The sequence below is a fragment of the Hipposideros armiger genome, unplaced genomic scaffold, assembly GCF_001890085.2.
Source record: "Hipposideros armiger isolate ML-2016 unplaced genomic scaffold, ASM189008v1 scaffold_714, whole genome shotgun sequence".
NCBI classification, from domain to species: domain Eukaryota; kingdom Metazoa; phylum Chordata; class Mammalia; order Chiroptera; family Hipposideridae; genus Hipposideros; species Hipposideros armiger.
The window spans coordinates 689,981-702,264 of NW_017732064.1; the positions used below are offsets into that span (position 1 = coordinate 689,981).

Consider the following 12,284-nt stretch of genomic DNA (forward strand, 5'->3'; position numbering starts at 1 on the left):
GTCAAGCTGTTGTTCACCATCTTAGCTGTAGAGGGCGCAGCATCACTGGCCCTCATGTGGGATCTGAACCAGGGCCCTGCTGCTCAGAGCTGGCGCTCCCAAGCCAACTCTTAACCAGTGTGCCACTTGGCCGGCCCCAAAAGTCAGATTTTTAAAATTGATGCTTTTATGATAAAATTAGCACATGGTCATTGGAAGAAAGAATTCAACAGTGTACAAAATGAAGACAAGGTTTCCTTCCTCCCCCCACTATCCCGCCCCTACCTTCCCCCATCCCTCTCCTAAGTGTAAGAACCACGGACAGCTTAACTCACCTCCTTCCAGGCCTTCTTCACTTGCTCAAAATATATGTATATGTTCGCATATGGCTCTGTGTTTCCAATAACATTGGACTTGTACTGTATACAACTTCACATTTTCCTTCCTGTTCAGTCAGTTCCTGTTGATCTGCCCCCATTCTCTTTTAATGCTACATAGTATTATATTTTATAGTATTGATCTACCTTATTTTGTTTAACCACTTCTCTATTGAAAACCATTTAGGTTGTCTACAATTTTTCACCCTTACAAACAATGCTGCAGTAAACAACATCAGTTTATATTTTAATTTGCTTTTTAACTTTAACAGGACTATGGAAACTGAAGTCATTACAGAGTTTGGATCTGTCATTCAATAGGATATCCCAAATCGGTGTGTCTGATTTTCGTAACTGCCTGCAGCTGGAGAACCTCTATTTAAAGAGCAACAAGATATTCAGAATTCATCCAGAAGCCTTTAAGGATCTCAAAAAATTACAGGTTGTAAAATAGTTCTTAATAAGATTTCAAATATGCAGACAGATGGGCAATTACATTAGAAGACTATGTCCATTAAAGAGTTTCCTCACAGCCCATAGTAGTGACTATTAATCAAAAAATGTAAGTCTATTTTAAGATTCCCCTAAAATTGCTGAAGTCTCTCTCTTGTCTTAAAAATCAGAGGCCTCGGTAATGGATATGAATTTTACTTGAACAGCTGCAAGAATTGGCACATTATTTTCCTAAATCAAATTAAACCCAACTGCAAGTTTCCACTTGCCAAATGGCAAGAAATTAAATCTCAGTTACTCGCGAGGCTCCCTTCTAAACTGCAAGGTCAGTCAAAAGTCCTGGGGGTCTCATGCAATCTGGAACACTTGGGGAGGTTCCTCTAAGCCACCTTGGTCGATGCTGAAATGTCACCAGGCCTCTGAATGTTAGTGACCCTGTTGCTTCCATACCAAAACTGGGCATGGAATAACAAAAACGACAGTGATAAAAGCTCACACTTCTACAGCACTTCCCAAGTGCCACATACTGTTCTATTGGGGGGGAATCTGTGTCACATTTTGGAGCACGTAGAAGTTAATCTCACTTAAGGGGTGAGGTGAGGTGAAGTTGAGGAACCCCCAAAACTCTGCTCTATTTTCAGCAACTTCAGCCCCTTCTCCTCTAAGCACTTTTCTCCACCCCCTCTTCTTTGGGGGGATATTGTAAAATCTCCCCTCAGTGCTCCTTTAGAAACACCAGGGTGGCCTCCAGTGTGGCATCTAGGTGCCTTAGGAAAATCTTTAGCCTCCTGTCCTGTAGTCTTCATCACACATCCCCATTCTTTATAAAAGCCAGCATTGCTCCATGGAAACTAAGTATGAGCCACATACACAATTTTAGATGTTCTAGTAACTAGACTTTAAAAGTAAAAATAAGCAGCTGAATTTCATTTAGTAATTAATTGCTAACTCAGTATACACAAATATTATTTTATTCATATAATCAATATAAAAGTCATTAATGAGCTATTCTACATTCTCTTTTCCATACTAAGTCTTCAAAACCTGGTATTTTACACTTACTGCACAATCCAATTTGGACGAGTCACATTTTGATGCTTGATAGCCACATGTGGCTCACAGCTGTCATATTAGCATCGACATAGACAGCTGAGGTGTTCTCAGTTTTATGTACAGTGGTATTCAAGCACAGCTGCAAGATAATTATCCAACTATCCCCTTTCTACCAGAGTGACTCCCCAAGTCCCTTCTCTTTTGAAGGGAGACTAGAGAAGCAGAGGTGAGGGGGGGTGGACACTGGAGCCAACTTCCTGGATTTAAACCTAGACTTTGCCACTTTGCCAGTCACATGATCTCGGGCAAGTTACCAAATCTCTCTGTGCCTCAGTTTTCTCATCTGTAAAATGGAGGTGACTTGGTTCCTTTCTCATAGAGTTTTGTGACAATTACACGTTTTAACACATATAAAGTGTTTCAAACAGTACTTGGAATACAGTAAGCTCATTATAAATTGTAGGTTACATATAGAAATTCTGAAGTGACCACAGTACCCTACTCATTTAACATACACATCTGATTGGGCCAGTTCTTCATTAAAACCCTTCTAAGCTTTGACAGCACAAGCCTGGCTGCTGCCTGCCTCTCCAGCCTCATTTCAACTGTCCCGTTGCTAGCAGCACTCTTTGCCTCTGTGTTCACCTCAAGCCCTCTCCACTTGTTGACCTTCTGCCTGGAAGAGCTAACTCATATCAATCCTTCCCATGTTACTTCCTCAAGGAAGCTTTCCCTGGGCCTGCAAATTGAATCGGTTGTCCTTTTACACACGCTTATACTATGACATGCTCTTTTCACAATGAACTTACCATAACGGAAATTATTCAGTTTTAGGTTGGTGAGTTGTTAATGCCTATAGCCCCATAATCAGTCTCCTAGCTCTTTGAGAATATACATCATGTTTATTTTGTTTTCTAGTGCTTAGCATTTGTATAATACCTAATATATATTTTAAAACACTTGTCTAAACAAAGGAATGAATGAATGGATGATGATCACAGATAGGTATGTTAGTTATCTATTGCTGCATAACAAATGACTACAAACTTAGCAGTCTACAACCACACACATATATTATCTCATGATTTCTGTGGGTCAGGAATCCAGGCAAGGGTTAGCTAAGTCTTCTGCTAAGGGCCTCTCAAGAGGCTGCAATCAAGGTATTGATCAGGGCTGGCATCTCACCCGAATGCCCAGCTGGGGAAGAATCCACTTCCAAGCTCACAGGAGTGTTTGCAGGATTCGGTTCCTTGTGGGCTGTTGGACTGAGGGCTCAGTACCTTACTGGCTGTCAGGCTAAGCCTACCCTCAGCTCTGTGCCATGTAGGCCTCTCCATAAGACAGTTCACGGCTGGCAACTTGCTTCAGAGCCCAAAGAAAGCCTGCTAGTACGACCATTACAATCTCAAGTAACGGAATCATGGAAGTGACATTCCATTGTTTTTGGTGCATTCTGTTGGTTAGAACCAAGTCACAGGCCCTGTCTATACTCGAGGAGATTACTCAAGGGTGTGAATACCAGGAGGCAGGATCATTGGGGTCCATCTTAGAATCTATCTGCCACAGTAATTACGAGAGCAGCTGAGAAAGTCCCCTTAACTTGGCAGTCCTCCCCAATTCACCACAAATAGGTTGTCAGGTTGCCTGGGAACCTCATTTAGTATATTGTATACTGATTATAAATATATTTGTATATGTAATAGCCCTATGTCTGTTATATTTCTTATGTGTTTTTATTGTGCTTTATAAGTCTTCTGCAGCTCATGTGTAATGGATGCTACAAGCAAACTAAAAAACAACCCCAAGAATGTTTTAAATCATCAATAATTCTCAATTCATCTGAACCACCCAGAATTATACAATTTCTCCTTCTCTGTTATTCCTTCTGTCTGGCAATAACTTAAAAACTGGTTTTGAAACATGATGAACATATTTGGTACCAGAAAGATGCATATTAAAATGGATGTTTTTTAATACTTTTAATACTTTTTTAATTTAATACTTACACTGTACAATATGTCTTCCCATAGCGGAATCTTCTCAGAAGCCAGATAGATTTTTCAAAGCATGAATTCATCATCATGTTTAGATAAATTAAGTTTCATTGGCATTTCCAATTAGCACTGCTGTGTACCCTTTTCTTAATCTTATTCTATTCGTCTTAGATTTAGTGATTTGTGTCGCAACATTATATGCTTCTCCCGATCTTTCTATAATGTGCAATCCTTTCAAATGATGGCGGATGGCTATTTCTTTAGTCAAACTGAACTACTCTGCTTTAATCTTTTCTCAGAAATTATTTCTCCTGAGTCGTCTTACATTTTCTGTCCTCTCTCTCCAGTTTTGCTCTCAGTTACATGACCTGTAATATAATAGCTGCTAGAATGAATAAAAACAATGCAGATATGCACTAAAAAGAAAATAACTACCTGAAAAACATTAGAATATGTCACTCTGTTGTTGAGGAGTGGTACATAAGAAAACTATTGATCCCAGGCAAGGTCAGGCCAAAGCAAAGTTTTGGGTTTTTTCTTCCCAAACCCAGTCTCCTACTTCCTATTATTGGAACTTTCCTTTGGGAATCAAGGCTGCTTAGTTACTCAACGTTGGAAAGATCAACCTCACTACCTAATTTCAGGGAGAGTTCTGATTTTACATGTAATCGTCTTGGTTATGGTGCTGATTGTTTGTTTGAATCAGCTCTTCTTAGGAATTTATATAACCCAAGGTATCAATGCTGCCTTTTTCCTGATGTTTATAAAACAGTTGACCTGGATAACATTCAGCCTCTCTGGTTTTCATCCATAGCCCTGTTTTTATTTTTCAGCAAGGTTTGCATTATTTCTTTTACGATTTTCTCTTCTTCTAATAACCATCCGCCCTTCCCCAAATCCCAAGATCCCACTCTGGTGCCTCCTTCCCCAGGCCTCCTCCACACAGTGCAGTGGGAGCTCAGGCTCCAAGACAGCGTGTTCTGAGTAAAAGGTACATGGCTGTGAAGCCAGATGAGATCCCAGCACTGCCTTTCATTCATTCATTCATTCATTCATTCATTCATTCATTCCTGTCTCCGTTATCTACTGGGCACCTGCTATGTACCACAGCCTATTACTAGGGGCTATGTGGGGTATACTGGGTGACCTAGCACAGTTTCCTCCTCTGTAAAAAAGGGGGAAATGAGAAATTTGCTGGAAGGATTAGTGATAGTCTATGTAAAGTACCCAGTAGAATGCCTATTACACAGCAGTGCTCTGCAAATGGTAGCTAGAGGCACATCTATCTGTGCTTTCCATGCTGTATCATGTCATTGCCATGTCCAACTTCAACAGATATGTCTCCATGTTTCTAGTGCCACTGAATCCTTTTTGTTCCCTGGTTTCCCCTTCATTTCTAATTAGACTAGAAAAATTAGTCATCTTGTATGAAGTGAGTAGCCATGGATGCAGAGAAATGTACTACTACCCTTGAGATAATACTTAATGCAAATGACCTCTCCTTGTTATTTCTAGTCAACCACAATTCTTCTGTGTTCTATGTCCTCCTCATCTAGTATCTTCTGCCACTTTCAAGATCACCGTGCTTCTAGACATTATAGACCTTGTATTTAATTCTAGACCCTGATAACAATGGGGAGTCTACGTTTTATCTGACAGTACAAATCACAACCCATAGGAAAGAAAGACGGGAAAATGATTGGGCGTCTAATATAGGCACCATACTTAAAACTTTCACATACAGATTTAATCCTAACAACTACTTGGGCAGGTAGGCTCATAGAGAGTAGACACGTTGCTGAGGCTCGCAGAGTTGTTAGCAACAGGGGAGAGATTGAAACCCCGTGTTCCCCGACTCCCAAATCAGTGCTAAATTCTTATTGCCTCCATAGAGATATCAATAGTATGTGTTACTCATTTATTGTCTTTAAGTGTCTTTATTCATAGACTGCCCTAAACTTGTTTCTTCTTGAGCAGACTGTAGACCTCAGCAACAATGCTCTGACCACCGTCCTGCCGATAATGATCATTGCTCTAGAACTTCCCCATCTGCAGGCTGGCTTGGCAGGTAACCAATGGCAGTGTGACGAGAGCATGGCAGTCTTCCAAAATTTCATTTCTGAATCCTGGAGAAAGCAGTGGAATGTAATCTGCAACAAGGCTATAGGTAAGTCAGTAGCACCTCATCTCTCAGAAAGGGTTCCAGCTGAACTAAAAAAAAGCACACGAAAAATTTAGTCTCCTTTGAAACAATAACAGTGAGGCTGCTGATCCACAGCATTAGTCAGCCTTGGGCTGAATCATAGAACAGTCATTGGTACCAGACTGCTTGCCTCAATTCAGGAATGATTTTCTTCACATGGTCAAAGAAACCTAGTTCAATGAGCTCAGAAACCACTGGATTTGGTCCAAAACAGAAATTTCACAAGAACGGAATTGTGCCCTGAAACCCCAAAATGTCCTATTTTTATCCTAATTCTCAACAAATAATTGGTTAAAGAAAGAATTCTAAAGCTTGAAACATGATTTTTTTAAATGTGTGCTAACACTCTAAAATATATAACTTACACTATTTCAAAAGTATAGTTTTCTTTGATTTGTTCCCTGCCACTCTCCCAAAGCGCTAGAGTATGTTACTGGAGTTGAACATTCTGGAAAGCTTTTTCCACTATTAACTATCTTGGCTAAATCTCAAACTCCTAACTGGGGGTGGGGGGGGGGAGTCAGATTTTCTTAAGTGAGCTCTGGACTCTGTTCTCTTCAGGACTGACAGTAAAGTAGAAAATTGGCCATGCTTACCAGGTTTAGAAGAAATCTGTGAAGATCAGCGAGATGTCTTAATATTGTCAGCCACACTTATTTCGTTCTTCTCCAAAAGACACAACTATCATTCTGAGAGTGCAGGGGAGAATATCAGGAGTAGAGAAAACTGAGTATTTTTGCTTTTTACAAGCACTGGGGAATGGTGAGGAAATGATACTGCAAACTTGGTTAGGGCTGAGGTAGGTTTTGCAGGAGGCTGATAGAATGTTCTCACAAACATGCACTAGGGGAGGCTGTGGAGGATGGAGAAGCAATGAGGCTGTCTCTCCAGTCTGGCTTCTTTCCTCCCACAGGTAGCCATCCGTCAAGAAGCCTCAGAAACACACGACCCCCTGGGCCTATGAGCAGCAGACCTCAGCCTGATAGCCACGTGTAAATCTGCACAGAGCCATATACATGCTATTGGCATTAGACAATCAGTCAGTCGGTCGGTAAAGCTGCTTATCATCATGTACATTAATAATAATAGGCATCATGTATATTAAAGACAGCTAGATAAGACTGACAGGGGCTCACAGAAGCTTCTAATACCACTGGACTCTCATGTCAATGTGTGTTTTTACCCCCCCTTTCAGGGAATGAGGAGGCATACTGGTGGACTCCCAAAAGCAGAATTTCCAGGAAGACCCACATTCTTCACACTAATCTGAATCACGTGACAAGCCTCATAAAGAGCAAAGCTGAGAGGCACCGGGAAGGAATGTACATTAGTTTTTCCACTCCAGGGGGAAAACCACATGCCAGCTCTGATACCAGTGAGCGGCAGGGACGGCTGTCCAGAAGGGTGAGGAGCGTCCGGGACATGCAAACAGCTGACCGAAAGGAAGAGGCTTCCCAGGACCTGGCCCTGGCTGTTTGCCTGGCGGTGTTCATTACATTCTTCGTGGCTTTCTGCCTGGGGGCTTTGACAAGGCCTTATGTTGACAGACTGTGGCAACAGAGATGCCAGCACAGAAGCTCTGGTTCAGACAATGCCTATTCCAACGAGGGCTTCTATGACGAGATTGAAGCTGCGGAGAACACACAGTACACGAGGGTGGATCCGCGCCAAGCTCGCCAGGATCTAAACCCCCGTGAGAACCAAGACCCTTTCTGTGAGACAGAGGCCAGACCATACGCTGTGGTCATTGCTGACAGAACTCTGGGAACACGCAGAAAGGAGACTGGCAGCCAGCAGAGCAGGGAGCAAGGTGGGAACCCCACTGGGACAGGAAGTACAGAAGGCATCATGCTACCACATGACAGTGCAGCCCAGTCCATCCTCCATGGACAGTCAAATGCTGACAGTAACGCACTAATTGCAGCAGGACAGAACCACACCTACAGGAATGTTATTCCTAAAGAAATACATTATGACACTGTGGCCCAGGAAGATTCTCTCTGTGAGCACTCAGGGGGCGTCCCAGCGCCAGCTGGCAGATCACAAATCGGCTCTGGCTCAATCCACAAGGATTCGAATGAATTAGACCCACCCCTCTCAAGAGAAACGACAGCTGCTCTCTCTGAAATGCAAACACATACACAGAGGCCTGGAGAGAACGAGGAAAGAGAGGGCACTGAACAGTTGCCTCTAGCATCTTCTAAGGAAACACAAGTGAGCGCTTCCATTAGTGTGCTGAGCCCACAGCAGCAAAGGCTCAAAGGGGCCACTGCTGAGGAAGAGCTTTCCACCTACTATAGTTCAGTCACATGCAGTGACCCAGGAGATAGGGACTCATCGCCACTGGTCTTTCCTCCAGAATGGGGCAGTGACCTGCCCGTCACTCCCGCTGACAAGGAACCAATGCAGAAACATGCTCCTGACACACAGTACGAGTTGGACCCCAACTACGATTCCGATGAAGGGTCTTTATTTACTCTAAGTTCGCTAAGTTCTGAGGATGCAAGAAATGTGACTGAAGAAGACACAGACAGCAAGGAGGGCCGTAGAGCCAGTGAGCCCCCGGAGGATGAGGACTCAGAGGTGAGGAAGGACAATGTTACGTCATTCGAGAATCTTGAGGACAGCACCACCTTCCAGAAGATTCAGAGGAAATGTGAGAATCAGGAGGATCATTTTGAAAAACTTCTCATTTCTGGTCCAGACTCTGGTTTGTGCGAGAGTCATCTGGAAAGTGCCTCTGATGCTGACAAATGTGTGGATCCATTGACCTTAACGGGATCACTGGGCAAGAGTCCTTCCAGGGATGAGATCCCAGGCGTGTTCGCTTATGACTATGTCACAGCTCCTCAGTCCGAGGCAGTAGAGTGGCACTGCTCACTCAGAGACTTAGAATTTTTCACTGTGGATAATTTACCACAAACACCACCATGTTCTGCTGAAGTTCCCTCAGATCCCGACAAGAGTGCCTATCGTGAAAGAGATTCGGACATTTCTACATGTGAGCCTTTCATTCAGGGAACAGACACAGCTCAAAACAGTGTTCTTTTCCAGTTCACTGTAGGGGAAAATGTAAGACCCTCACAACAAGATTCTGAAGTATGAATTCCAACCCTATGGACACTGATGCAAATGAGGGGTTTGTAGGGCCTCTTGAGGACTATGATTCCAGAGAGGCTATACGCCAAACACAACTGTTAGAATTCTTTGGTGATGAACCAGCTCTTCAGTGTGAAAGAAGAGGAGGGGAATATTTTGAAGAGGATCCCAAGAGCCAGTTGCCATTATTACAAGAGCTTCCGAATAAAACCAGTTCACTAAGAACACAGGAGCCCTGCAGCGATAGAGATGGGAGTAAATATTCAGAGGAGACGCTGTTGCAGTCAGAAAAAAGTGACTCTAATTTTTATACTCAAATGCGGACCCAGAGCCACCTGATGGGACCTGGCTCTCTAGGTGAGGACCGGCTCTACTATGACAAAGACACGGATGTGGAACTTAAAAACCAAAGGGAATTCAAGCCACATTTGTAATATAGATTGAAGCACTTAGTTGGAACTGCTCAACAGATTTGACTGAATTCTGCACAGAGAACAGTACAGCTTTTGGAAGGTTGATCATGAAAACTACAAAACTGGAGGGATTCAGGGCAATTCTAAACATTTTTAAATATGGTATGTTAAAAGAGGAACCATTTTGTAGAATGAAATGTAAATTAGAAATAAATTTTCAAGAAAACAAGAGATTTTTTTTTTTTTGGTAAAAGTAAAAGGGACTCCACCATTATCCTTGCTTAGCCCCTCCTCGGCCTGACTTGCCCTTTGGGGCTCCCAGGAGGTGTGCTCCTCTGTTTCTCTTCCTGCTTTTAAGGTCTCTTTGTAACCTTTCATACTTCTCCTTGTCCTCACTCACCCCCAAATAATCTTATGTTCATCTTTCCACTACTCAAAAACCTTTGATAGCTCCCCATCATTTAAAGACCAAATTGCATAATCTAGACACATCCTACCTTTCTAACCTCATCTCATGACATTAGCACTTTGCCACACATTCTCTATCCTGGCTTACATCACTTGCATCAATTATTTATTCATTTATCTTAGCAAACTTCTGAGGCCTTCACTGGTCCCTGTTCACAAGTACCATTTTGAAATTTCCCTGTCCTTGAACTTTCACTGAGAAAATTTAGGCTATGAGGAAGAAACTGCCTCACTCCCCTACCGCATAGCAGTAAATATTTTCCTATCCATATCTACACTCACTCCTTTTCTCCAATTTAAGAAGTCAGCATTTTGCAGCCAAGGTTAACCCCTCCTGTCTGCTCTTGCTGCAGTCCTGGGCATGGGTCCATTCCTGTTTCTCATCCCGGCTCTTCCAAGCCTCCCCTATCCAATGGCTCCTTCCCACAAACCAAAGGCATGCTCGAATCCCTTCAACATTAGAATGAAAGAAAACACCACCCTGCAGCTCCCTCAAAATACCACCTTCTTCTCTCTTCCATAGCTAGGCTCCTCACAGGAGTGGTCAGTGACTCTCCGCTGACTCGTCAGAGCACTGTGGTCTAGCTCACCATTCCTTTAGCCTGTGCTAGTAGAAGTCACCAACAACCTCTAATGGCCACATACCATGGGCTTCAAGCATAACCTCGGCAGCATTTGACACTGTAGACCATGCCTACCTTGACACTTCTGTGGTTTTGTGATATGACTGTAAAGGTGAGGATCCCAGCAAAAGACACAGATGGCAAGGAACACGGATGACTGGAGAGAGTCGAATGAAGGAACCATTTGGGAAGATCTGGACAGGATTAAGAGAAACTGGCAAGGGAAGGTGAAGGACCTAAGGGCTAGCAACGGGAAAGACTTGCCCACCCTTAGGCCTGGAAAGACAAAAGAAATTGCCACTGTGGGTGCACAGCAGGAACTGTTGTCTTTGGTAGAGGGATGTAGCCAGGAACAGTCCACAGTCCAGCAGGAGAAAGCCCAGAGAACCATCAGCTCTCTGTCCTCCCACCCTCCACTCTCCTAACAGAGCCTCCCAGTGGCCGAACTCTGGAAGCCAGAGGATCAGCCCACAGAGGTCAGCCTTCCAGGCCACAGAGCAGAATGCACAAGGGTAGAAAGTCATTTTGGAGGGACAAATGGAGACTACCCAGCACACGCTTTCTTCTGGTTCTTCTTCTGCCTTTCTGGTCATTCTTTCTCAGTCTCCTTTTCTACCTCCTCTTTCTATGTTCACTTCTAAATACCTGTGTTTCCCAGGGTTTGGTCCTGGAACCTCTTGTCTTCTCATTCAATTCACTCTCCCCGTGTCAGCTATCAATTGTCAGGGCTTCCACCATCACCTCAATGCTGATATTTCCTGTAACTCCAGCTTTGAAATGTTTCTGGCGCTTCACACTTACATCCAGTTGTCTGTTAGATATCTCCATAGGAACTTGGAACTAAGTGCATCCCTGATGAAGCTCATTTGCTGCCCCTATCCCTCTCCACTCACCAAATCCAATCATCTGTACTCCATTTCACTATCCACCCCGATGCTCCACCCAGAAACCCAGGAGTCATTCTTTTGACTCCCTTTTCCTCACTTCCCATGTCTAGCTCCTTGGTCATTCTAGCCCCGAAATATCTGTCAAATCCATTCCCTCCTCTCTGTCCACATCGTCACAGCTTCAGTGCGCCCCTTGACACTCCCATCAGATCGTTGATAACCACATACCAACTGGCTCCTTCACCTTCGTCCTACACAACTTTCTGATTCCCACATGGCAGCCAAGGGGCGGTTTCTGAAATGCACATATAATTGTGTGGCTCCCCTGATTACAGCCCATCCATTGGCTATAGGCTTTTCTGTTTATCTGAAGTTGGACATAACCCATCTGCAGGCCTTTGCCCATGTAATACCTGCCTGAAATAGTCCTTCCAACCGTCTCCTCCCAAACAGGCCCTCCTTTAGCTGGTAACTCCTACTTAGTTCTCAGGTTAATTGTCACTTCCCTGGGGAAGGCTTCTTGGACTCCAGATGACTTCAGGTTTCCTTATTACAAACTCTCTCATTGTCCTTCACAGAGGAGAGCTTACACAAGTAAAATGAAATAATGATTTGTGCGACTATTGATTTAACGTCTGTCTGCCCCCCTTCTTATACTATAAGCACCATAAGGGCCAAAAAAATATGCCTTGTCTGCCCAGAGCCTTCACCACGTATCTTGTCATTTTTGTCTGT

At 43.5% G+C, this 12,284-nt stretch overlaps 1 protein-coding gene across 1 annotated transcript in view; it reads left to right on the forward strand.

Moving 5' to 3' along the window:
• The window catches only part of LRRC66 (leucine rich repeat containing 66), a 36,032-nt gene extending 26,288 nt beyond the window's left edge, over window positions 1-9,744 (forward strand). Inside the window, exons 3-5 of the mRNA XM_019627144.1 lie at window positions 629-798; window positions 5,834-6,023; window positions 7,255-9,744. Coding sequence (XP_019482689.1) covers window positions 629-798; window positions 5,834-6,023; window positions 7,255-9,164 — 2,270 coding nt within the window. The 3' untranslated portion in view covers window positions 9,165-9,744. The remainder of the gene's footprint in view (window positions 1-628; window positions 799-5,833; window positions 6,024-7,254) is intronic.
• Window positions 9,745-12,284: the final 2,540 nt, after the last annotated feature.